The 22,956-nt window shown below is 44.9% G+C and overlaps 1 protein-coding gene across 1 annotated transcript in view; it reads left to right on the top strand.

Annotated features, from left to right (window-relative positions):
• rnf43 (ring finger protein 43) overlaps positions 1–22,000 on the top strand; it is a 75,103-nt gene extending 53,103 nt beyond the window's left edge. The window contains exons 3-9 of the mRNA XM_071901758.2: positions 14,350–14,424; positions 14,609–14,743; positions 15,556–15,657; positions 15,930–16,100; positions 16,221–16,323; positions 16,784–18,286; positions 18,734–22,000. Of these exons, the coding sequence (XP_071757859.1) occupies positions 14,350–14,424; positions 14,609–14,743; positions 15,556–15,657; positions 15,930–16,100; positions 16,221–16,323; positions 16,784–18,286; positions 18,734–18,759 (2,115 nt within the window). The 3' untranslated portion in view covers positions 18,760–22,000. The remainder of the gene's footprint in view (positions 1–14,349; positions 14,425–14,608; positions 14,744–15,555; positions 15,658–15,929; positions 16,101–16,220; positions 16,324–16,783; positions 18,287–18,733) is intronic.
• The last annotated feature ends 956 nt before the right edge of the window (positions 22,001–22,956 follow it).

Raw genomic sequence — 22,956 nt, forward strand, 5'->3', positions numbered from 1 at the left:
TTGTTCTCTGTCACATGCGATATTTTGTTGGAACTTTGAGGAATGATGCATGTTGGCACTGTGTTCTGGCGTTTTAAAAAAATTACACAAATTGACCTGACCGGGACATTATAATTACAGGCCAAAATTTCAAATTTCAAACTGCTACACCACTTGTCCGATTTTGACCAAACTTGGAGGAATGATGCATCTCACCACTGCATTGTTGCATTTTCAAAATTACACTGACTTTCCCAAGGGGGTCCGACAATTACAGGCCAAAACAAGGTAACATATTTGTTACTTATTGTTTAGCAATGAATCATATTTCAATACACAGTCAGCCTGCATGTGAGATCAACCGACAGATGACCAGGAGCGTTTGAACCACGGGTCTCCAGGATCAGAGGATCACGGCATGGTAAGCCTTTAAACCCAGAGGTTAGCCGGCCTACAGGTCACAGCTAAACAGATGTCACCTTGACCTGCGGCATTGTTGTCATTCAGCACAGTTCAGCGCTGTCATCACTCCTACCAACGAGGTGTGAGTGATTACAGAAGGTTGTCTGCTCCACTCTCTCTGCTCGTTCCGTCACCTTAAATAGGTGGAACATTCTCCGGCCGAAAGGTGCGCGCATTACTCCTGCAGTGTCTGTGGGGAATATTTTTGCAGCACATCCCCCCCCCCCCCCTCCCCCCACAGCAGTGGCTGAGCTCGCATCCTCATGTCTTGTCCTCGCTGGGTTTCTGTCCAGCTCCCCATGCCAGCGTTGCTAGGCCAAACATTGGCTCTCAGGTGATGGCGCAGCAAATCGGCCTCCCCACACTTACATAAAACTTGGAAGATGTGCTGTTTGCTTTCAGCAGTCTTGTTTTCAGTCGCCTGTTCTCTTTTCCTAACTATTGGCGATTGGCAGCTTGTTTCTCTCCCTCTCCCCCCCACCCACCACACCCCCCTCTTTCTCTCCCCCAACTGAAATGAGACATGGCCTGTGTACTGGCTCTGCTCTGTTACCACATGAGAGGCAAGTAAAGATCTTCTGGAGCGCACACAGTCTTCTCCCTTTCAGGACTTTATTGTTGTTGTTGTAATTATGGTGGTAGAAAGGAGCATGGAGCTGCCGGTGGTCTGCAGTCCGATTTGGGTTTGTCGACAGCATCACCGCAAAACTTTTATATACAAACAGTGAGATGTCTACAGAGCCGCTTAGTGGGAAGCACTTCTCCAAAATAGAAGCAGTGTGTGTGTGTGTGTGTGTGTGTGTGTGTGTGCGCGCTGCAAAATATGTCCCCCTTAGCAAGTTATTTGATCTCATATTTAGTCCTAAAATCTTATTTTTCTTACAAGTGAGAAAATCTGCCAGTGGGATCAGATAATTCCACTTGTTTCCAATGCAGTTTCACTTGTTTCAGGACTCATCTGGAAACAAGTGTCAACTTGAAACAAGGGAAAAAAGGAAGATCACCCTACTAGTACCAACACAATGACACTTGATTCAAGAAAAGTGAAATTATCTCACCTGTTTGGCAGAATGTTTCAAGAAAAATACGGTTTTTAAGACTCTTAACTAAATTAAATTACTTAAACATCTTGTGTGTGTATCATATGTGTCCATGTGTGTGCAAATGTGTGCACGTACATACATGCAAGCAAGTTTGTGTTTGTCCTCACACACACACACACATTTGCCTATGCGATCATGTGTGCACGCCAGGCTGTTTATCCGCTGCCTGAGGGCGACCGCTCCACTGTCTTGCAGGGCTGCTGCTGGTATTCCAGAATGCAAAGTGTTTGCGTCTCAAGGCGTTCATATTAGCGCGGCACATCGCTCACTTGTCACTTCAAAGGGAGCGAGCGGGGGTCAGGGTTTCATCGGGCTGTCGTCAGCGCTCGGCATAGGCGAGCGGGGAGAAATGCGGCCCTAAATATAGAACGCCGTGTCACGCTCATAAAGGGAGACAGAGCCCAGATGATGCCGTTCTGTGCCAAATTCGCTGTTATTAAAATACCTCCATCCCAACCGGTCGGGAGACACCTCCAGTTGGCTGCGCGGGGGGTGGGGGCGGTGGGCGGTGGTTGGGTTGTGGTGTGGTTGCGGCCTCATTGCTGCGGTAAAGTTGGGTGGGGTGGGGTGAGGAGCGACGCACGCAGGGTGGGAAAGCCGGGATTTGGACGGGATGGATCTGGGAGAATGGAGATTCCCTATAGCTTACACTTGCTTACACTTACACTGTTTTTGCACTTGCTGAGCTCAAAACAGGAGAAAAACATTTGTTTGTGCCATTCACCCTTCTAGTATTACTAGAAGAAAGTTCATGCCTCATTCTCACCATTGCCTAGAGAGCTGAAGATGTTTTTCACACGGGGACGGTGAAGAGGATCATATGATGAGTGCTTAATGGCCCTGCAGTTAAAACGGCGCTATATGACTGCCTCTCCCTGATGAATGAGGCGTTCATAGGGCAGTAAGTTATTATTACTGCAGTATTAGTCCTTTGATCTCCTCAGCAGTTTGAAGCCTGGAGTTTTTTAGGGGGGCGGCTCGTGAAAATAGCTGTGCAGATGGGATCGGGCCTGGTCTTGCCCCGACTGGGGGAACGGAGGCCCGGAGGTGCACAGAAGCTCAGAATGACTACTAGAGGCATCACACTACAGTCTCGCTGACTTATTTGTACCTGGTGTTTGACATTTATTATCTTACATTGTAACTGAGCAATCATATTTTTGCTTGATCCCGTTTAATCTCAACAAAAAGATTCACGATTCCTCCCGCAGAGGTACAGCATTTAAGGATGGATTTGCCAAGGACAGACAGTTTTATTGAGCCTGGGAAAGCATTTGCTCAATTCTCTCTTCATTGACTACATAATAAGTCAGGCCCTGAATCTTAAGGTGCTCGCCCAGAATCCCTGTTACGGTCTCTTTCACTCTTAGGAGCCACAATAAAACACAAGATGCTGCCCTCGGCCAGCACATTCCTCTATTAACGACAAAGGCAAATAGTAAGCCTCGTGCTGAAAGAGAGAGAGAGAGCGGGAGAGAGAGAGAGAGAGAGAGAGGAGTAGAGAAGGGAACAGAAACCAGGGGGAAGTCAGACAGGTAGAAAGGTGAATGGGTTGATTCAGAGGAGCGGTAGAAAAGGCCAGAGGGTGAACCTGTCTGTCTGCCGCTCCAAGGTCAAGTCAACCGGTCCAGAAACGAGGCTGTTGACAGAGAAAATGTGCTGCTTTGATTTGATTTAATTCTTTCCTTCCCCCAGCTCTCCCCGCTTCTCTGTCTTTCTTTTGTTATCCCCAATCCCCCTTCTCTCCTCCTCACTTTCCCCTCCCTCCCGTTTACCTTCCCAGTTCTCCCTCTTCTCCCCCCCCCCCCCCCCCCCCCCCTCCATCGGTTCGTCTGGCACGTCCCGATTCTCATTGTGCAGGCTGAGCCGCTGGCCCTCTTTAAGATCTGCATTAGAATGTTGTTTTTATATAGCAGCAAGCGGAGGCATGTGGAGTCTCTTTTGAACTGCTCGGCAAACAGATGGAGGTTTTCACGCTGCCTTTATGAGATTAAGTGAAACATTCCCATAAAAAAGACATTTCCCTGTGCCCCTTGACTCTTCCCTCTGTCTCTCTCTCTCTCTCTTTCTCTCTTTCTCTTATGTCTTCGCCTTCTCTCTCTTTCTGTCTCTCTCTCTCTGTCTCCCTTTTCTGTCTGTCTTTTACTTTCTCTTTTTTTTCCCCCGGCTCGCCTCAGGCCTGGGCAAGGGCACGCCGCTGCTGAAAGTTAAAGTGGAAAGTAGACAGCTTTGTGTTACCAATAACTACTTCCCCGGGCAAGCAAACACTCCACATCTCGCAGAGATTACAGCAAACCGGCAAACAGGTCTTGTAAGTCCCACACTGTAGGTGAAGGGAGTGAGTTTTTTTTTTTTTATCCCTCCTCTACAGTGCGAACCTGTGATACTGTAACTCTGACTCAGGTAGCTTAGTGCCAAGTGCCCCCTCTCAGGCTTTTAACACGGGTTTGACGAAAAGGTTCACAGTGCAGACAGTGTGGCTCTATGTAATTCACTTGGTTACAGTGGGAGTATTTAGACTCTGATAAATGTAAATGTGTAATAGCTGTTACGCATGTCAAAATCTATTTTTTGCACATTGCCCCACATTTTGTAATAAAGGTTTTATACTACTTGAGAAGGGCAAATAAGATATTAGACAAAAATCTAAAAGTAAATAAGTCAAAACTCTTATTCCACTAAGCCTGCTTTGACTGTGGGTAAACGTCACTATTTTCATATATTTCTTAAAATTTAAAATTGATTTGAATTATCCGTTGTACAGCCAGCACAAAGCAAAACACAAGTTGTAACAGATCTTCACTGGAATCTAGCAGAAAAATGTGTATTTCAAAAAAACATAGATGTTATGGGAATTTAACTTGAAGATATCTTTTCAGTATCTTTTGTTTGAGTTGTGTATTGAAAGTATGTACCATGTAATGTGTAACATAACAATTTCATTTTTCATCTACTTATCCAATATTGCTTCAATCATTTGAATTGAAAAAAAAAACATATCTGTGCTGATTTCAATTGGGGATTTAGTCGCCTTGAAGTGTGAACCTGTAACAGTACATGCCTCTTCAAATCAGTTTTTTCAATGCTTGCAAAATGGCTACTATGATTGGCACGGATGTGGTGGGTCTTATTTTCATAAACAAACTGACTTAAATGAGACGTGATTTGCATTGACATGTGCGTATTGGTAGAGAAGTCAAATGACACAGCATGTTGTTTATTTATGTAATTTGAAGTCAATGTGGTGCGCTTTTTTTAAAAATTTATTTATTTTTTTTACATTTTCTCTTCATTTATCTCATTTACAGACAGCATGTGTGTGCAATTGTCACTGAGCTGGTGTGTGTGTGTGTGTGTGTGTGTGTGTGCCTGTGTGTGTGTGTGTGTTTGCTCTGCAGAAAGACACGGCTCACTGCATGGCCTGTTCCAAGAATGAATTCCTGGAGGCTTACAAGAGCTGTTGAATGAGATGGAGGGCTCAGGGCAGGAATGATGGGAGGGAGGGAGGAGGGAGGGACGAGGAGGGAGGGAGGGAGGGAGGCTGCTCTCCACTGTAGGAGGGGTGGCAGGCTCTCACTTACAGGCCTGATTAAATAACAGGATGCTTTATGAAAACAAGAACATTATCTGCCTCTTAAAAGGCCGGGAAAGGCCCTCTAATTGGCTTCCCCCGAGTCTCTGTGTTGCCGCCCCGTTGGTGGGAGAAAAAAGCACGGCCTCTGCCAGGCCCCAGCCACAAACTGAGAGAAATTATGTGGGACACTCTCTCCCTCTCTCTCCCTCTCTCTCTCGCTCTCTCTCCTCTAGTTATACTCTGGTTATAGTCTCATCAGCCCTATAGGAATGTATCGACATACTGATACCCCGGCAGCAGAGAACGTCCAAGCCTAAAAAAAGGGCATCGTTTCCCACTCAAAGGGCGGCGATTCCTGCCTGAATCTCTTGATTGAGTGCAATACAAACAATAAAGAGATAGTGGCTCCTCTGTGGGATTGGACGGTTTCTCATGTGGCAACTTTCACGGCTGAGGTTTTAAAAAAGGCCCTCTAGATGTTTGGAGAAGGGTGAGAAGAAAGCGGCGGAGGTGGGGTTTGGATTAAAAGGCCTGGTGTGTTTGTGTTATCAGAAGAGTCAGTACAACCAGAGATCCCAACTCTCCCTCTTTACACCTCTCTCTCTGCCATTTTACCCAGGTGGTTTGCTTAATTATACTTATTAGAGGCACGTATTGCTATAATTAGAAGTATATCATCATAAGTACAGCTGTAATTAATTTTAGAACTATTTTATGCGCTTATACAGTTTTGGGTAATTATAGTTATTGTTCATAGTAGCAGTAGTTACAGCATGTCACCTGTTAATATCAATATAACATACTTATACTTAAGCAATAAGCAATGAGAGACTGTTTAACTGTTTTAGAATAGGTAAGAGGTGTTAACAGGTGGTAACACCAGTGTAATAAAATGGAATGCGAAAATGTCAAAAATATATTATTATTAAGTAGTAATACTAGCAGCCTAGTAGTAGTGGTAGTAGTAGTAGTAGTATTTTACTTTTTATCAATAATAATTAAATAATAATAATAATAATTAAATGTCATTCATCCTCCAAGCAATATGGTTCTTGAACATTAGCTAAACAAAGTGGCTGCTAAGCTACAGATAAGTAGTAGTATGAGTGGTGATTTTCAGTTAGCACATATTTATTATGTTTAAATTGACTGTTATGCGGTCAAAGGTGTGAATCACTTTTGCTATATTCAGAATAATGAAGTGGAGTTAATGAATTAATAAAGAATAATGAAATTGAAAACAAAATGGCTATTCAGTCTAAGTTCATTTCATTTATTTCTTCCTCTTTTCATACTTTTCATTCATACATTTGTACTTTCCGCACATTCTAGTGTTGCAATTGTCTTGTTTTCATTATGTTTACATACTCATTTAGCTATATTCTTATTTATACCCTATTTTTTCTTTGCTGTATCCTATTACTTTTGCTGCTGCAATGATCCAATTCATTAAAGTTTCATCTCACCTAATCTTTATAGTGCAGCATTAACAGTAATGGCGGTGGCTGGAAAGCAACAGAGCAGAGTATTGAGGAGGGAGCGTTGTGTACATTACAGTGAACACTCCCTCAGCACCGGAGGCTCAGGGCGCTGGGTTTAGTGTGTGGTGTGGGAGGTCACATGGTGGCGTGTGTGGAATCGGGTCGGGCCTGTCGGCTCCATCATCGCCGCTGTCACTAGCGGCCACATCAGGTTGATCTGGCCCCCAGGCAGCAGGCCCTTTGATGTATCTAGGATGTATTTAGCAAGTGATAGTGTATCAGATGACACCATCCTTTCTCTGTCACCTTGTGTTTTGCATTTCAAATCTATGTCACAGCGCAGCCACTGCCGGCTAACAAGTGGAGAGAGAGGGAGAGAGAGAGAGAGAGAGAGGGAGGGAGGGAGAGAGAGGGTTGGAACGCTCTGAGTTCTCTAACTGACCTTGCTTACCTCCAGACGGGCAGATCAGATTCATAACTTTTTCCAGTGAACGTCCCTCTTCTGCACGGGAAAGGTGGCCAAGCCCAGGTTCAGGATTAAGTGTTCATGCGTGTGTGTGTGTGCATTTGCGTGTGTGTGTGTACATTTGCGTGTGTGTGTGCCAGGATGAATGAGAGGAGGAGGAGGAGGAGGAGGAGTGTGTGATTCAGGCCCACCCCCTCAGGCTCAGTACTTTCCTGAGAGCATAGAGTCTACTTACCTGCCCTGACATGCCAGCCAGGCCCCTCCTGCACCCCCCCCCCCCACACCCACACACACACACACACACCCATCCCCTACACCCCCCACCCAACCAACCCCCCGCACCCCCCCACCCCTACCCCTCCCCCCGGCGGCCCCACATCAAAGCACCCCTGTGAGTAATGGATACCCAGCAGGGCCACACCCTTCCCTCCTCCAACCAACTCAACTGCAGCTCAGCCAGTGGCAAGCACCCAGCAATCACACTGCACACACACACACAGTCAGAGGCACACACACACTTAAATATACAGTATGTAGGTATACATTTTTTAATAATCATAATGAAAAACAAAGCTGTATAATTTTAGTCATTTTAGCAAAATGATTTAACATTCAATTGTCTGTTGGTTTACCTGAAAACAGGAAAAATGTTTAATTAATAATGTTTAATATTAATGTATATAAAAATGTATGCCTACTTTTTAAACATTGGGTACATTACACACTATCCAGGGTCTGTACTCAAAAAGCATCACATTACTTGTTACTCATTTCAAAGGTTACTCCCTGGGAGCAGTAATTCATTACTCTACTCATTATAGCAACCTACTCCCCCAACTTGGCGATTGCATCCTCTCTTACCTTGAAAAGTTGGGAAAACTCCATTGCCTCCCCAGTAAATGAACAGGAAAACCAAACAGTGTTCTTGTCATGTTCCTGCTAGATAAAATCAAAGTAGTAGGAATACTTTTGCCGAGAGAAAGTAAACATTTCTGCCATTTCTCATCTAATTTTGCTAAGCTAAATACTAGTTCTGACTAAAACAAATCAGGGGATGGGATAGAATACAGTTTTTGGATAATTCAACTTGAATTTGATATTTAGAGGGTGGAAACAAAAGTAAGGACTATGAAGGTATTTGGCAGCTGTAATATTAATGCTGAAACTGAAATAGTAATTCCTCAGACGACTCACTACTCACTACTCACTACTACTGTGACCGGCTACTGAGTACTGCTACTGAGTTACCACCCACCACTGACACCGTCACTAAAGGAATGCAACATGTTGTTGGGAGGTCAACTTACCCATTAAGTGACGAGGACATAGACACCAAAATCCTCCATGTGTCCCTGGTAGATCGCCACTCCAGTGCACCATGTTAACACTTTATCATACACTGTGTTGAGTGATAGTAGGCGACTAGCATTATCTAAAGTAGGAAGACTGACGTTTTAGTAATAAAAAGTTGTTAATGGTTTTTATTCTATGGCCAGTAGATGCATACAGGACTCATATCAGTGAGTCACTATAGCTGATGTAGCCAGGTTTATTTTTGGAACTATTTCAGGTGAGCAACCATGTATTCATCGGCTGCACAGTGATAATTAACTGTGCACAGTCTCCCATCGCCCAGCACATCCGCTTCTTATGGAAGCAACACAAGTAAACACTCCAAGTCTTACAGAAGAAAGATCTTCTGACAGGGAAACAAATCCTTGGTAGTTACAGTAAAAAGGTGTATGTTATTTTTGTGTCAGATTTTATGTAAATTTTTACAAATGTACACAAAACTATCACATTTAGCTGCATATCATTTAAGATTACTTACCCTTTAGCTTTAGAGCTGCTACAAGGTCTCACCTTTGAGATAATGCTAGTCACCTGCTATCACTCAAAATAGTGTTTGCTAAAGTGTTAGCATGGAGCCAATGACCTACTGTGGGCACATAGATGATTTAGTGTCTATATTCTCATCACTTAGCAGGTAAACTGACCAATGGGCCAATCTCCCCAAAAACTATTCTTTTAATTGATCAAGTCCTGGCATTGAATCAAGACCTCCAGAAGTTCAGAATTGCACAAACCATTGGGGACCACACGGCAGGGAGGTGCCGCCTATGAAAGCATTATGCCCAGTTAACCGTGATGTCCCTAACAACCACCTGCACCTGTTTCCAATGCCATGCTACACCCCCACACCCCCCCACCCCACCCACCCCCGTCTGCTTCTCATTTAGCCGTGCGGTGTGTCCCAGTGCCTCAGTAATGGTTCCAGTGTGCCGGGCCGGTCAGGAGAAATGACAGAGCAGAGAGTCGGCCTCAGACCTGTAGGCCCGGAGCTCTGCACTCTGTCATTACACACTTTTAATGCTCTCAGCACCACAGCCTGCTCGCTAGTCTCCCTCTCTCTCTCTCTCTCTCTCTCTCTCTCTCTCTCTCTCACCATTTCTCACTCTCTCTCTCTCTGTCTTTCTCTTTTTTCTTCTCTCTTTCACTCTCACTCCTTATTCCCACACACATTCATCCATGGTATAATTTACTCATGCACTGAATGATGTGTGCAGACGCACAGGCAAAATAGGCCAAAGGGTCCCTCCAGTGCCATGCAGTGAAAAAGGCCTGGCAGAGTTTTTGGTGGCCTGTAATTGACGCAAACAGTAAAGTCACATTTTCACAATAGAGACGAGTACGCCAGCTAATTAGAGCAGAGATCCAACAGAAACGTATATATATCTCACATTGCAAATTAGTGTGATAATACTGATTTGTGATTCGCTTTTTTAGCTTGAGAACAAAATGTCTTGTGATGCTCGTAGTACCGTCCTCCATCGTTGAGCAGTTGGAAATGAAGGGGGGATATATTGCAGATATATATATTATGGTCATTTTGTGCTATGGGACAGTAAAAATGTAACTTAATGCACCTGTAATGCACAGACGTACATATATTGTCTTTAAAATCTGTCTAAAAGTCAAAGGTTATGAAGATCCTGTGTCAGCCTCTTGCTCTGAAGATAGTCCTGTAATCATAGATGTTCAACTAATATACCAGATGTTTCTCCATGGTAAGACTGTGTGTGCGTGTGTGTGTGCGTGCGCGTGTGTGTGTATGTGTGTATTATTCTCTTATTATTGCCCTCTCCTTTTTCTCTCCGTTACGTTGGAACATGGCTGCAGATGAAGGGAAGTCGCCCGCAGGATTGAATTGGCCTGGCCGTGCCATCCGCACCACATAAAACCCATGACAAACTGTGAGACGTTAACAGGCAAAGCGATCTTGTCAGGCGACGGAAAAACCTTGGCCCGTCCCTATGTGAAATAAAGACATCAGAGCGGAGTTTGTTTCTGCCCCGTGGAGAACACACAGTGATGCCAACCCCCGGCTCCCAGACCACAGTTTGCCAGGGATGTAAACAAACAGCGCTGGCCGGCCCCAAGCAGGCCACCCACTACTGGAGGAGGCAGGGCACCGGCTAGATCCGGGGTTTACGCTAGATGAGCGCTGGTTAATACTGCAGCACAGGTGGTACATAGATTCTTCATTGGTTTGTTCGTTTACACCCATGTGTGTGAATCTGTGTTTCTTGTGCATCCAGGTTCATTGCTGGACTCATTCCAGGATCAGTTCCAGTAGATGTTGTAGTTTGGATCTTACTGTGATTGTTATTGTTTTTTGGAGGGGAAGACTGAGGAATCAGACCAGACGAATTACATGAATTTTCATTGTTTTTACATTTTCCAGCTGTGGGACACCAGACCATAGCTGAACGAATGTGAAGGAAACACTGGTACGAATGCAGGTTATGGGTTGTTGTGTGTGTTTATGTGAGTGTATGCCTGCTTGAGTCGTCTGTGTGTGTGTCTACCCAGTGCCTCTCACCCGTTTCTGGCTGTATTATCCTCTGCACCCACGGGTATGTTTATGTTTATGAGACAGTCTAATATTGGTGACAACTGGCTTTTGCAGAAGGCCAGAGGAAACATTTAGACTGAATCACCTGCTTCTAGTTGTAACCAGCCTCACCTACCAGGGAGAATCTGCTGAAATGATTTCACTCTCTGATAGAAAACACAGGAATAGATCACCCACATTTGCCAATGGCACCGCTCTCCCGTCAAACAAAACCCATCAAGCGCAGCGGTAAAAGCAGAAACAGACTATTGTGCTCGAACTGTTTGTTCGCTTTCATTGATGACGTCTTTATTGCGCAACACTGCAAGCCACAGTCATTTCCGATGCCACAATTGTGTTTGCCTATATGCCAAATAGTATCTCATCCAGTGTGTCATGTTGTACCTCATGAGGACGGGTGTTTACCTAACCACAACGATGTCTATTACAGTTCCGACCATAACAAAGCTGGGGATGCTGAAAAGCTTGTGCTGGCAGTCCCTTTAATTGTCTTGTTAGAGTCAGACTTGAGTTTTTCATTGGACCGTTAAAGGTTAAATATATCTCCCATTAATCATGTAATGACTTCTTCTCTCTTTCAGGCCGCTTCCGGGTTTGTGGCTCAATAGAAGCCTATGGGTTTAGACCATAGCTGGCGACCACACTGTGGTACTACTACTACTAATACTAAGATGACATAATAGGACCACAGCAGTCATTTGAGAAATATATTATGATATATTCTAGAAATGGCTACTGTGGTCCTGTAGTCGGAACTGGAGCAGGCTGTTTGAAACTCCTTGACTATTTCACAACACGTGTTTGTCTGCCTGTATGTGTGTGTGTGTGTGTGTGTGTGTGTGTGTTGGACCACAAGAGCAGTCTTCCCTGCATTTATTACCACGATTAGAGGACGCGTGGGCTCAGTGCCGGGTAGGGAACTTTTGAACCCCAGGTAAAGCATATTCCCACATGTCAGAGATCCAGCTTTTTTCTCTTGTGGCCGCACCCCAGTTAGGCCCATGCATGTACTACAATTACTGTTCTGATGAAACCCGGAGGAAAGGCTGTTGCGCCAGAGTTGGATGCCAGATCAAAGGGATATGTTAATTTTTTATCTGACCTCTCTCTGACCGTCAATACTATGCCCTTTGAATACCACCAGCGGATGTTAGGGACGAGGCTGCTAGACACTCGTACGCATGCACAGGCAAAAACACACGCACACAAGACACTCATTCACGGCGTACACAACACTCTTCACCGCTCATTTTCTGCAATGTGCTTTGAGGAAATATGAGTAGGAGGGGTAAGCCTCTGACAGTTTGTGTATACAAAGGAAACGTGTGTTTCTCTCCAGTCATGCATTGACTTTCTCTTTTTTGAAGTGTTAAAAAGTGATCTGAGTTCAATGATGCCGTTCCACAAGGGAGGTTTCTCATTAACTTGTGATTAATGGATCAACTGAGTGATGTCTCTGCCTGAAGTTTTGTGTAAATGTATCGCCCTGTGTGTGTGTGTGTGTGTGGTGTGTGTGTGGTGTGTGTGTGTGTGTGTGTGTGTGTGTGTGCTCTTTCCTGCCGTGGGCTGCATGCAGTAGGCCAGGAATCACTGTTTAGGGTTGTGTTTGACCTGGGTGATTAGTTGTTTAAACTTGCGTCTCCTCTTCACTAAAGCACTGGCAGATGCCAGGCCCTTGAGAGCATGTGATGAGATATTGATGAAAAGGCTGCTATTTGTTTTCCCTCCGTCTTCTGGTGATGCCCGCAACGCATCTCTCTGCTTTTTGCAGAGCACGCCCCTCGCAAGTCCATAACACAAACAACACTGTCGGAGCCAACGCAAACACAGAGACACTGACAGAACAGGCCTCATACAGTAAGACAATAAGATGACTTCAGACAGACCCAGCCAGTCTGTAGCAGTGGTGGTCCCAACACACACACACACACACACACACACACACCTCCTGAAATGACTACTGCTTGTAGAATGTGCAAAGTCACTCCTTTCAAAGTGTGTTAAACATGTTAACATAGTTGCTTCTGACTGTAATAAAAGATACTGGCACATGTCATTACATCATCAGTACAATATAAATAAATATAAATAGCAGAAGAAATGGCCCAATTAACATGACACTACATGCCTGTAATCCCTTGACCCACCCTTAGCTGTCATTATTCCTTCTCAGCGTGAGAACCTTCTATCTTCTGACTTAAGAAACACTCATTTTTCCAGCAACTATATTGTGTGTTAAAGGGGAGGGAGGGGGGCGCATTCAGTTACCTGCTTGCATATTGTTTTGATATAACCTTGCTGACATGTCCCCCCCTGTTCCTCGAGTCATCTGAGCGCCCGCTGTGAGGGAGGAGGAGGGGGCACAGTTGATGAGGCGCACAGCACAAGCACAGGAAGGGAGCTACTTTAAAATTTATAATATACTGATAAATAAAATAGCGATCCGTCGGCCCTAGCCAGCTGCCATCCTAGGCGACTGTTTATATTGCCATTGACTATGCCATTGACGCCACTGGTCAGTAGTCAGTAGTCATAAGTTGCCCAGCCACTGCTGTGCCACCATGCTTGTTTAGGTGGCCCACATTCCCTGTCTGCAGCCTATTTATATTATTTTTGGACATTTCAGCTTTATTAGGCAGTATACACTGGAAAATGACAGAAGTGATGAAACAGAAATTTTTCAGAGCCAAAACGTCTCTAACACATGGTGCACTACCAGTGTGCCCCACCTGTTTTCTTTCTTCTCTGCTCAGCATAATCCCCCTTTTACTCAGTCAAACAGTCCTCCACTCTTTCTTTTGCCTACACTCGTCCACAGTGGGAAAAAAAAAAGTGCAGATAGGGCAGCGGATTTGCACTGTGGCCTTTAGATTTCCGCTAATACACTTTCTAGTCACTCTGTCTGGCTTCCAGAGTCAGGTGGAAAAGTGTAAGGAGGAGCTGTACTTTGGCCCCTGTTGTGAGGCCACAAGCTCGGGGCATGACTGCCACCTAGTGATGGCTCAGGACAGTGAATGGAGAGGCGTGACGTGTTCCTCCTTTTCCATTTCCCTCTGATTTCCATGAACTGTCCACTGCCTAACTGACTTCTAAAGGAGTGCTGTTTCCTCTTGCCTTTGATCAGATAGATGCAGAAATCGCATGGTGGCAGGCTTGCCTAGTGAATAGAGAGACTGTTCTTGATTCAGACGACCCGGGTTCAAGCCCTTGTGTTCACAAGCATCCGCCCTGCTGAAGTGTCCTTGAGCAAGGCACTGAATCCCTGGGGTGCAAAGCAGAAAGAGAATTCCCCTGTGGGAGCAATGAAGTATCACACATTAGTGTGCGTATGTTTAGTTTTTAACTGCAGTATTTCCTTCGGTCTTCAGGCTCGCATGGCGCTGGATAAAGGAGCTCAGGCTGTCATCTTTGATGTCACTGATGATGCCAACGCTGCCACTGAGGTGAGTACTGAGGCACAGCTATAGACACATATTTTCTATTAGTATATAAATAAGATATATAATATTCATAAGTCATAGCTGATATACAGAAGATAATTATTTTATTTTACACTCACATCGTCCTGTCTTTCTCCTCCTTGTCCCATATTCATTCACACACACACACACACACACACACACACAGCTGCGTGAAACAGACTCCCTTCCTCGTCCGGTGGTGCTGGTGGAGGCCGAGGATGCCGGGGAGTTGATGGGTTTGGTCAACAAGAACGAGGAAGCCAGAGTTCGCATTGAGATCATGCTGGAGCAGCCTAAATGGGTAAGCACTGCAGCACACACACACACACACACACACACACACACACACACATATAGATATACCCATATACTGTACACACACACTTAAGGACCATCCAGAATGATATGATGATTCAACCTGAGCCAATGATTTTCCAGAGATTCCTCTGACTTTCCTCTCCACTGTCAGAGAACTTTGTCTGTAAAGAAAGAGCAAAACTGAAAGGAAATCATGTGAAAGCTCAGGAAATCTCATGAAAAGTTAGCTGAGAGGAACCTTGAGGCACTTTATGTTTTTATTTTTAAATTTAATTCTGTTTGGGTAATGCACTGCCATGTGGTAATGTGGACTGGGAGTTGGGATACAAATGGATCATCCAGTGCAGAGAAGAGTGTGTTTCTCATAGTGTGTGTCGGGTTATGACTCCCATGGGCCCCTGGGCATGAACACTGTAGGGAGCCATGTCTCATCCGTGTCCAATTTAAATAAATTTCACAGATTTACAAGACCTGGAGGGCCAAGTCAGTTTTCTCAGGGACAGTGCTGCTTTGCCATAGACTTTCTGAAAGATTTCATCAAGACTTTCTTTAAATATTGTGATTTAGGCGTTTCAGTGGGAGTTTATGTCAGTACAGTACAGTTATATTGTTTCTTTTTTTAGGAACGCATAAATGAACCAGAATTTCAGATATAAATTCCATATCCATTATTATTATTATTTTGATTCTAATGATATAGAAGTGTCAGTTACTGATACAGTTTGTTGAAGTTCATATGTTCAAAGTGTTCTAAGAGCACATTTGCTCTTTTCTTTCTCCTTTTCCCCTTTCCAGCCTCATTATGACGTGGGTATCCTGCTCACCATAGTCCTGGCTATTCTGACCATCGTCCTGATCTTCGCTTTCCGCTACAAGTGCAAGTCCAACAGAACCTGGGTGAGTGAAGCCAGCAGGGGCGGCGGAAGTGAATGTGGTCATGGGAAGTGAATGTGTGACATGGTATGAATATGAAGCAGGGTGGCGCTGAAGAAGAGCATGTGTGTTCTTCTTGCGAAATAAAGATTAAATTAATTTAATTCTTTAAAAGCATATTTTCTAAACTGTTTTAGATGCAGTAAGTGTTGTATAAATGAAGTGTATAATACTACTACTACCACTACTGTTTCAGAGGGTTTCTCTAACTGAGCCCCTTCCTCTTGCGTATGCAGGACTCGGTCCATCAGCAGACCATGCGCGCCATCAGTCGTCTGGAGACCAAAACCTACAGCTCCCAGGGGTGCTCAGGCTCCCAGCGCCACCGCGGGGCCTGGGGCTCGGCCAGCAGCTCCAACTCCAGCCCCGTCTGCGCCATCTGCCTGGAGGAGTTCCAGGACGGACAGGTAGGAGGAGAGGGGGCGACAGGCAGAGGAACAAGTCTGTAGATTGGACTGTCCATCAGTTATATCAGTTATAGCTCGAATTTAATTCTATCCTCAGTAAATGTGTGTTTCCACCCCTAGGACCTGAGGATCATCTCCTGTGCTCATGAGTTCCATAAAGACTGTGTCGACCCCTGGCTGCTGCAGCACCGCACCTGTCCCCTCTGCATGCACAACATCATGGGTAATAATTCAACATTTTCAGTTCAGCCTGGGGGAGAAGCTGCTTATTAAACTGGGAGTTATTTATTTTTTACTTTCATCTACAACTTGATTAACATGTCTGTCAGGTTTTTGACAGCTCAGGAGACTTTCCTAAATTAGAGCATTTTTGTCTTTTAATCACCTGGAAACTGGCATCCATGCTTTTCTTTTGCCACGCCTTGACTTTTGTAATTCCATGCACACCAGTATATCCACATTCAGGTTAGTCCAACATGCGGCAGCCAGATTTTAGCTTCCCTTCACTGGTTGCCAATGCAGTTTAGGATTGATTTTAAAATTGTATTGATCACCATTTGGACTAGGGCCTAGCTTTATCTCTTTTAACCCCTTTGTAAATCTGTTTTGATAAGTGCTCTGTAAATAAAAGTCATTCTTTTATTCTTATAATGCTGAAGGAGTTTGTGTATTGTGCTCCACAGGTACAGAGCGTCAGCCCCAGAGAAACAGACTCCAGCAGACTCCGGAGCACAGCCAGGGCTTCCTGCACCCTCAGTCCTACAGCAGCCCACACAGCCACCCCTTCCCCCAGCATGCCATCCCCTTCTCTATGAGGCCCCACTACCCCCGGAGCCCCTCTGGACCCTATCCCTCTCTGGGCCACTACAGTGGCTCCTCTCCTATGGACACCCAAACGCTACGTTTTCTCACCAGCAGGCCCCTTGGCCCCGGCTGCGGCTACCACCTCCCTGCAGAGGGCCCCGGGAGGCCCCACAGGATAGGAGGCAACTGCAGGACTTCCACCCACCACTACACCCCCCGTCGCTCCTGCCACAACTACCGCTCATCCTGTCCGGCCCAGCGCAGCGCCTCCAGCTCCAGACTGCACCACACGGCCTCCTCCGCCCCGCAGACCCGTGGAGCGGCGGCCCACAGCCGGCAGGACGAGGGCAGCTGCTCCGGCGGCAGCTACCATACGGAACGCAGCGGCTACTTCGCCGACGGGCCGGCCAGCGACTCCAGCTCGGGGCCCTGCCACGGCTCCTCCAGCGACTCGGTGCTCAACTGCACTGACGTGTCCCTGCAAGGGGTCTACGGCAGCTGGTCCACCTTCCGCAGCTCTCTGAGCAGCGACTACGATCCGTTCGTGTACTACGGGCCGGGCCCTGGGCGCGCGCCCCGCAGGAGCAGCCTGGAGGCGGGGGCCCAGGCCCGGCCCCGGTCTCTGGATTCCGTGGTGAACAAAGCAGGCTGCCCCGAGGAGCAGCCGCAGACTGTGTTCAGCCACATCCACTTCCACCGCCACAGACACCACCACTACGAGGAGGGGGAGCATGGCCAGGGCCCGGGCAGGGGCTCGGACGAGGAGCAGGGGGCCGCCGCCGCCGCCGCCGGGCCTGCCGCCCCGGCTCCGGACAAGGACTCGCCCGTATGCCCTCTCAAGCACAGCCCCTGCCAGTGCCCCAAGGCAGACCCCACAGACAGGCCCGGCCTGGGGACAGAGGGTCAGGACCGTGAGCCCAGTGCCCCCCCGGCACCGGTCCTGGTGTCCCCGGTTCCCTTACAGCTCCAGCCGCCCTGCTGCCACCAGGGCCACGGACACCCGCACAGGAGGAGCGGGCGGCCGGGCGGCTGCGTGCTGGACGGCCCCTCCGTCCGCTTCCACCAGAGCCTGGACCTGCAGGACGACTGTAGCATCCACATCCACTACGGCCAGGGACCGGGCTTCTGCTGCCCCCCTCCGGACCTGGCCCCCGCCCTGCTGCCCGTGCCCCTTATCCTGGACTCCGGAGGCATGGAGGACTGGCCTTGCTGCGGCGGGGCCCACGTGGTTTGGCAGAAGCGGGTGCAGCAGGCCCACTCGGAGCCTCAGCTCCTGGGGCCCGGGACTTCTGTGGACAGGCCGCCCTGCAGGTTCCACCATGGCCCGGCCGCCGCCAACACAGACATTTGTTTATACTGCCAAACATTACACCACAATCAGGGTGGGTGTCTCCGGTCTTTAATATAATAATAATAATAATAAACTTTATTTGTATAGCACTTTTCATACATAAAATGCAACTCAAAGTGCTTTACTTTTAGCATGAAAAAAAAGAAAAGACATAAAACAGTTTATTAAAAACAATAAAACAGTTTACAGTGAAAGAAGGAGAAAAAAGTGCAAATAAGTAGTAATAAAAATAATAATAACAATAGTAACAATAATAAGTAGTAATAATAAATAAGTTATCTAAAAGCCAAGCTGAATAGGTAGGTTTTTAGTTGGCTTTTAAAAATGCAGAGATGCCAAAAACACCTTTAACAATATGGCCAGCTTGTTGATCTGTAGACGTATGAAATATTGTAGACTTTTTTTATGTCGTTTTCTGTGTTCTCCATTATATTTTGAGTATTTGGAGGTGTAACTTGAGCTGTTTTTGTGTCCACAGGATCAGAAGAGGAGTCTGGTGTGTGAGAACTTGTTGCATCCCCAATGTCACGCTGCTACACAGGAGCCAGAATGGACAAGCCTCTCATTGGCCATCTCTCTCACGTCTTCCAAATAATTCCACAGCGACGCCTTCGTTCAGGCGATTCCCCAGCTTCCCCCAGGGTTCAGTGTTGAAACGTTGAATTACATGTTGAAAAGTTCAGTCAGATATTGAGTTAGATCTTAATAGGAAGGTATTAATTAATCCTATATAACTTAAACTGAGAATGAATATGAATTAACCCCATATCATGTTAAAAATCTAAGGTAACGCTGTATGCGGCATGCATAATGTTATATATCAAAATATTTCAGATTTAAATGTTTGGAGACTGGGAGATGCTGGGGAACTCATACAGCACAAAGGGGAAAATGTGTTTTGTGTGTGTGTGTGTGCGCGCGCGTGCGCGCGCCCGTGTGTGTGTGTGTGCGTGTGTTTCGCCTTGTCAGTTATAGGAAGAATATTCAATACCGACATAATATCGCAAGTTCCCATGCTCCTTAGTGACAACTAATGAATGATCCTTGCTTAGGGTGTTGAGCCCTCATGAAGTGAGACCCCATCTCTACATTGCTCACTCAACGACAAAGTAACTTGATTTATTTAGAGGTACTTATTTTTGCTTGCTTGATCTTTGTCTCCCTTTGCTGAGTCTTAATCTCAGCTGAGAGAAGCGTTTCTCTCCAGCCTACCTCAGCTCAGATTTCTAAACACGCCCCAGACATGGGGTCTTTAAAGGTACTGCTGTAGTGAATTCAGTATATATAAATATATATATATATATATATATATATATATATATTGTCATAACCATGTAGCTCCCATAAACTCAACAAGAAGTTTTCCTCTTGACAGTCTGACTTGTCTAAATGGAGAGAATGGTTGTTCCCTCAGCCCCTCAAGCAACGAGCATTCAGAGAGGTTGCTGAGCCTAGCATGGGCCTTGTATTCATTATTTCAATAATGGCAGCTGTTTTCAACACGTTTGTGTTTTGGATTTTTTTTTTTTTTTTTTTTTTTTGTTGTAGTCTGTAATTTTGTTTTCATCTTTAAAAATGAACCGGTTTGACTGAATTATGTCATCGTCATTACAAGCTATTTTCTTGCTCTCGTCATTTCTCTTGCCAATGGTTACTTCTTATGTTTGACCTCAGTGCTGTTTTAGCCCCCTGACCAGTGCAGAGTGTGTGAGCCGCAGCTCCAGAAGGACCTTGACCATATTCTCTGCTCCTCCCCCTCTAACACCCACTCAGCCTCATATATACTGGATCATGTCCTCCAGCAAGGATGCACCCTCCCATCGTCTTCCAGCATCTAAAGCTCTACAAAGATGTTCTTAAACATTGCAGCCATAGAAAAGACATAGTGACTATATAATAATATAACTGGAGTAAAGCCATGCTAGTTAGACTTTACAGTACCAAGCATCAAATAAATGCGTTGCCTTAGCATCTGCTTAATGAAAGCTTGGTGTGCTCGGTTAGCACTTTTCCCGTGATCTCTGACTCTAATGGGCAGATCCTGAGCAATATCTCAGGAACAATCAAACACTGGAAAAATGGAAAGAATTCATATAGGTTAGGCTAACGATACCCATATTGGTGAAAATTACTTGTCGTGATAAATGTGCATTGTCTATCCCCGATTTTGTGCTTACTGCACTTAAAGGAAGATCCACCTTAAACCAGAAATCAGTTATTTTAACGATCTTTTGCATTTTGATAAATGGGTTTGAGTATGTGCAATTATCTCCCAAAGCTCGAAAAAAAATCAAGGCTCCAATCTTTGTAGCCCACAATTCCCTCTGCTCCCAATTAGCCACTCTGGCATTGTTAGCAGTTCTTAAACAGGAAATGTGGCTTTATCCCAGGAAAATCACTCTGGATACGGATACAGTGTAGATAAAAGTTGGCCTCCCATTTGATGTCAGTGAAACCATTTCCAAAAGTGTCTCTTCATGCCATCAAAGATAAGAGTCTTAGCGCTCGTATTTCTGGCTTTGTGAAAGACTTGTTCATGCTCACAAAATCTAGACGGAGCAATCTGAGATCAGAGGAATAGCATACATGAATTCTGTTTTAGGGTGGACTTTCCCTTAAAGGCTCAGTGAAAATGTGAAAGGAGGCTCTTTTTCTCAGCAGTCACACTGCAGATACAGTTTAGTACAAACAGCAGACAAAGAGCTCTTGGGTATTGCAATGGAGCCGGTAGCACTTAGTAAAGCCTGCAGGAGAAATGTTAGGAGAAGCAATTCTAGTAATACTTTGTGTTGCTGGATCAGTCTATGCTATCCATATCACATGTGCCTTATTCATTCAGATCTCGCTTCCTAAAGAAGTGAAGTACTGCTCATGATCCAAAATCAGGAACTTCCCAACACACTAAGCTCTTACTTATCTAACCAAAGAGGCCAAGTCTTGAATACAGTGAACTTATAACATAGAACTTGCTGTGCCTTATATTCCTGCTCCACCCCTTTTCCTTGAATCTCAAACTAATTAAGTGTATTTTAGCTGACAAGAGAGAACACGTTAGGGTTGAAGTGGAAGTCATTTTGGAGTCAGAATTTAGGACAATCATACAGAAATTTTCAACTGCAATCCCTCATGCTAATACCTCATTTTGAATGTGTCTCAAAGCAGTCCTCCAGCTAAAATATCAGGGTTTCCTCGTCTGTTATTTATTGTGCCCAGAACAGTCTCCTAGACTGAGCTGAAAATGACTGAATTACAAGCAGCACTTTGGCTTCAAAAGATTTTAACTACAAAACAAACAAAAAAAACTCAAAGCATTGAATTAAAACAAGCCCACAACCATCAGCACATGAAAATAGCATTTACATCAATAAAGCCACAGAATATTTGATGCGATTTTATCCTGTTTAAGGTCTTTCTCTTTGTGTTTTTGTTTTGTTTTGTTTTGTTTTGCAAGAATAATGAGCTGAAACTGCCTTTTTCTAATAGAGTACAATCCCTCCAGAACTTTAAGGGATATGTCAGTATATTTTGGATACTTTGTGTACAAAAAGAGAAAGACAAAAACAGAAATGAAATAGTGTTGTATTTTATATATAATAGAACATTTCAATATGGTGACATGTCACTAATATATTTATTTACTAATATATTTATCCATTTTGTCCAGGTTTGAAACAGTGGTTTCTGTATAGAATGTATCTATATGAAACTAACCAGTGCCATCACAGATGTATCAACCTGGCTTCATTCCAATTATATGCAAATAAATTATTTTGAAATAAAACCTGTGTGCTGAATACATTTTTCTGCATGAGGATGAGAATGAAAACTGCATGAGAACTACCACAGTGTCTACTGATTTGTGTTTGAGTCGGCCCTGTTAAAGTTAAATAGCTCAACCCACAATGAAAATTCAGTCATGATCTACTCACCCCTATGTCAATCCAAACTTCATTGAAGTTGGTAACAACACACAGAGAGTTAGCCCCTGTAGTTCCATTTTAGCCTTCTCCCTATTAAACTATTGAAGTCCGTCAGGTTTCTCTGAACAGCTCATGCAGCATAATGCAAGCATTGCATAGCCAAACGATTGCACTGTAGGTCCAAAGGTCCAACATTTACCTCATTATCTCCTATATTTTCCTCACTGACAACGCTCTGGTCGCATGCTCTGGACCCACAGTGCAATTGTTTGGCCACAAAACACTTAGATTATACTGCATGAGCTGTCTGAAGACATTTGATGGACATTTTCGGTCATTTTCAGTTCAATAGTTTGGGAGATGGCTGAGAAGGAACTACAGGAGCTAACTCTCTGTGTGCTTGGTGGTCCTACCAACTTCAGTGGAGTTTTGACTGACATGGGGGTGAGTAGATCATAGCTGAATATTCATTTTGGATTCCTTTAAGTCTCATTTTATGTTTCAGTAATAAAGATGGATTACTCTTTGATGCATTTAAAATGAGCAAGAAACCATGTTCACATTTTGTGCCCCACATTTCCCAAACACACATGCCGAACTGTATGAATGTGCCTTTATTTATTTAGCCATACTGCTGTACCGTATGCAATCTGTTGATAGCTTATATATCTGATAACGTTCACTGCTTGTTACTTGTTACTTGTTACATAAAGATATGCAACAATATGTATTTGATATAGTGTAGGTGTACTGGGTGATGTTGATGAAACAGTGTCTCGGT

The sequence above is a fragment of the Centroberyx gerrardi genome, chromosome 11 (genome assembly GCF_048128805.1).
Source record: "Centroberyx gerrardi isolate f3 chromosome 11, fCenGer3.hap1.cur.20231027, whole genome shotgun sequence".
Lineage (NCBI taxonomy): Eukaryota > Metazoa > Chordata > Actinopteri > Beryciformes > Berycidae > Centroberyx > Centroberyx gerrardi.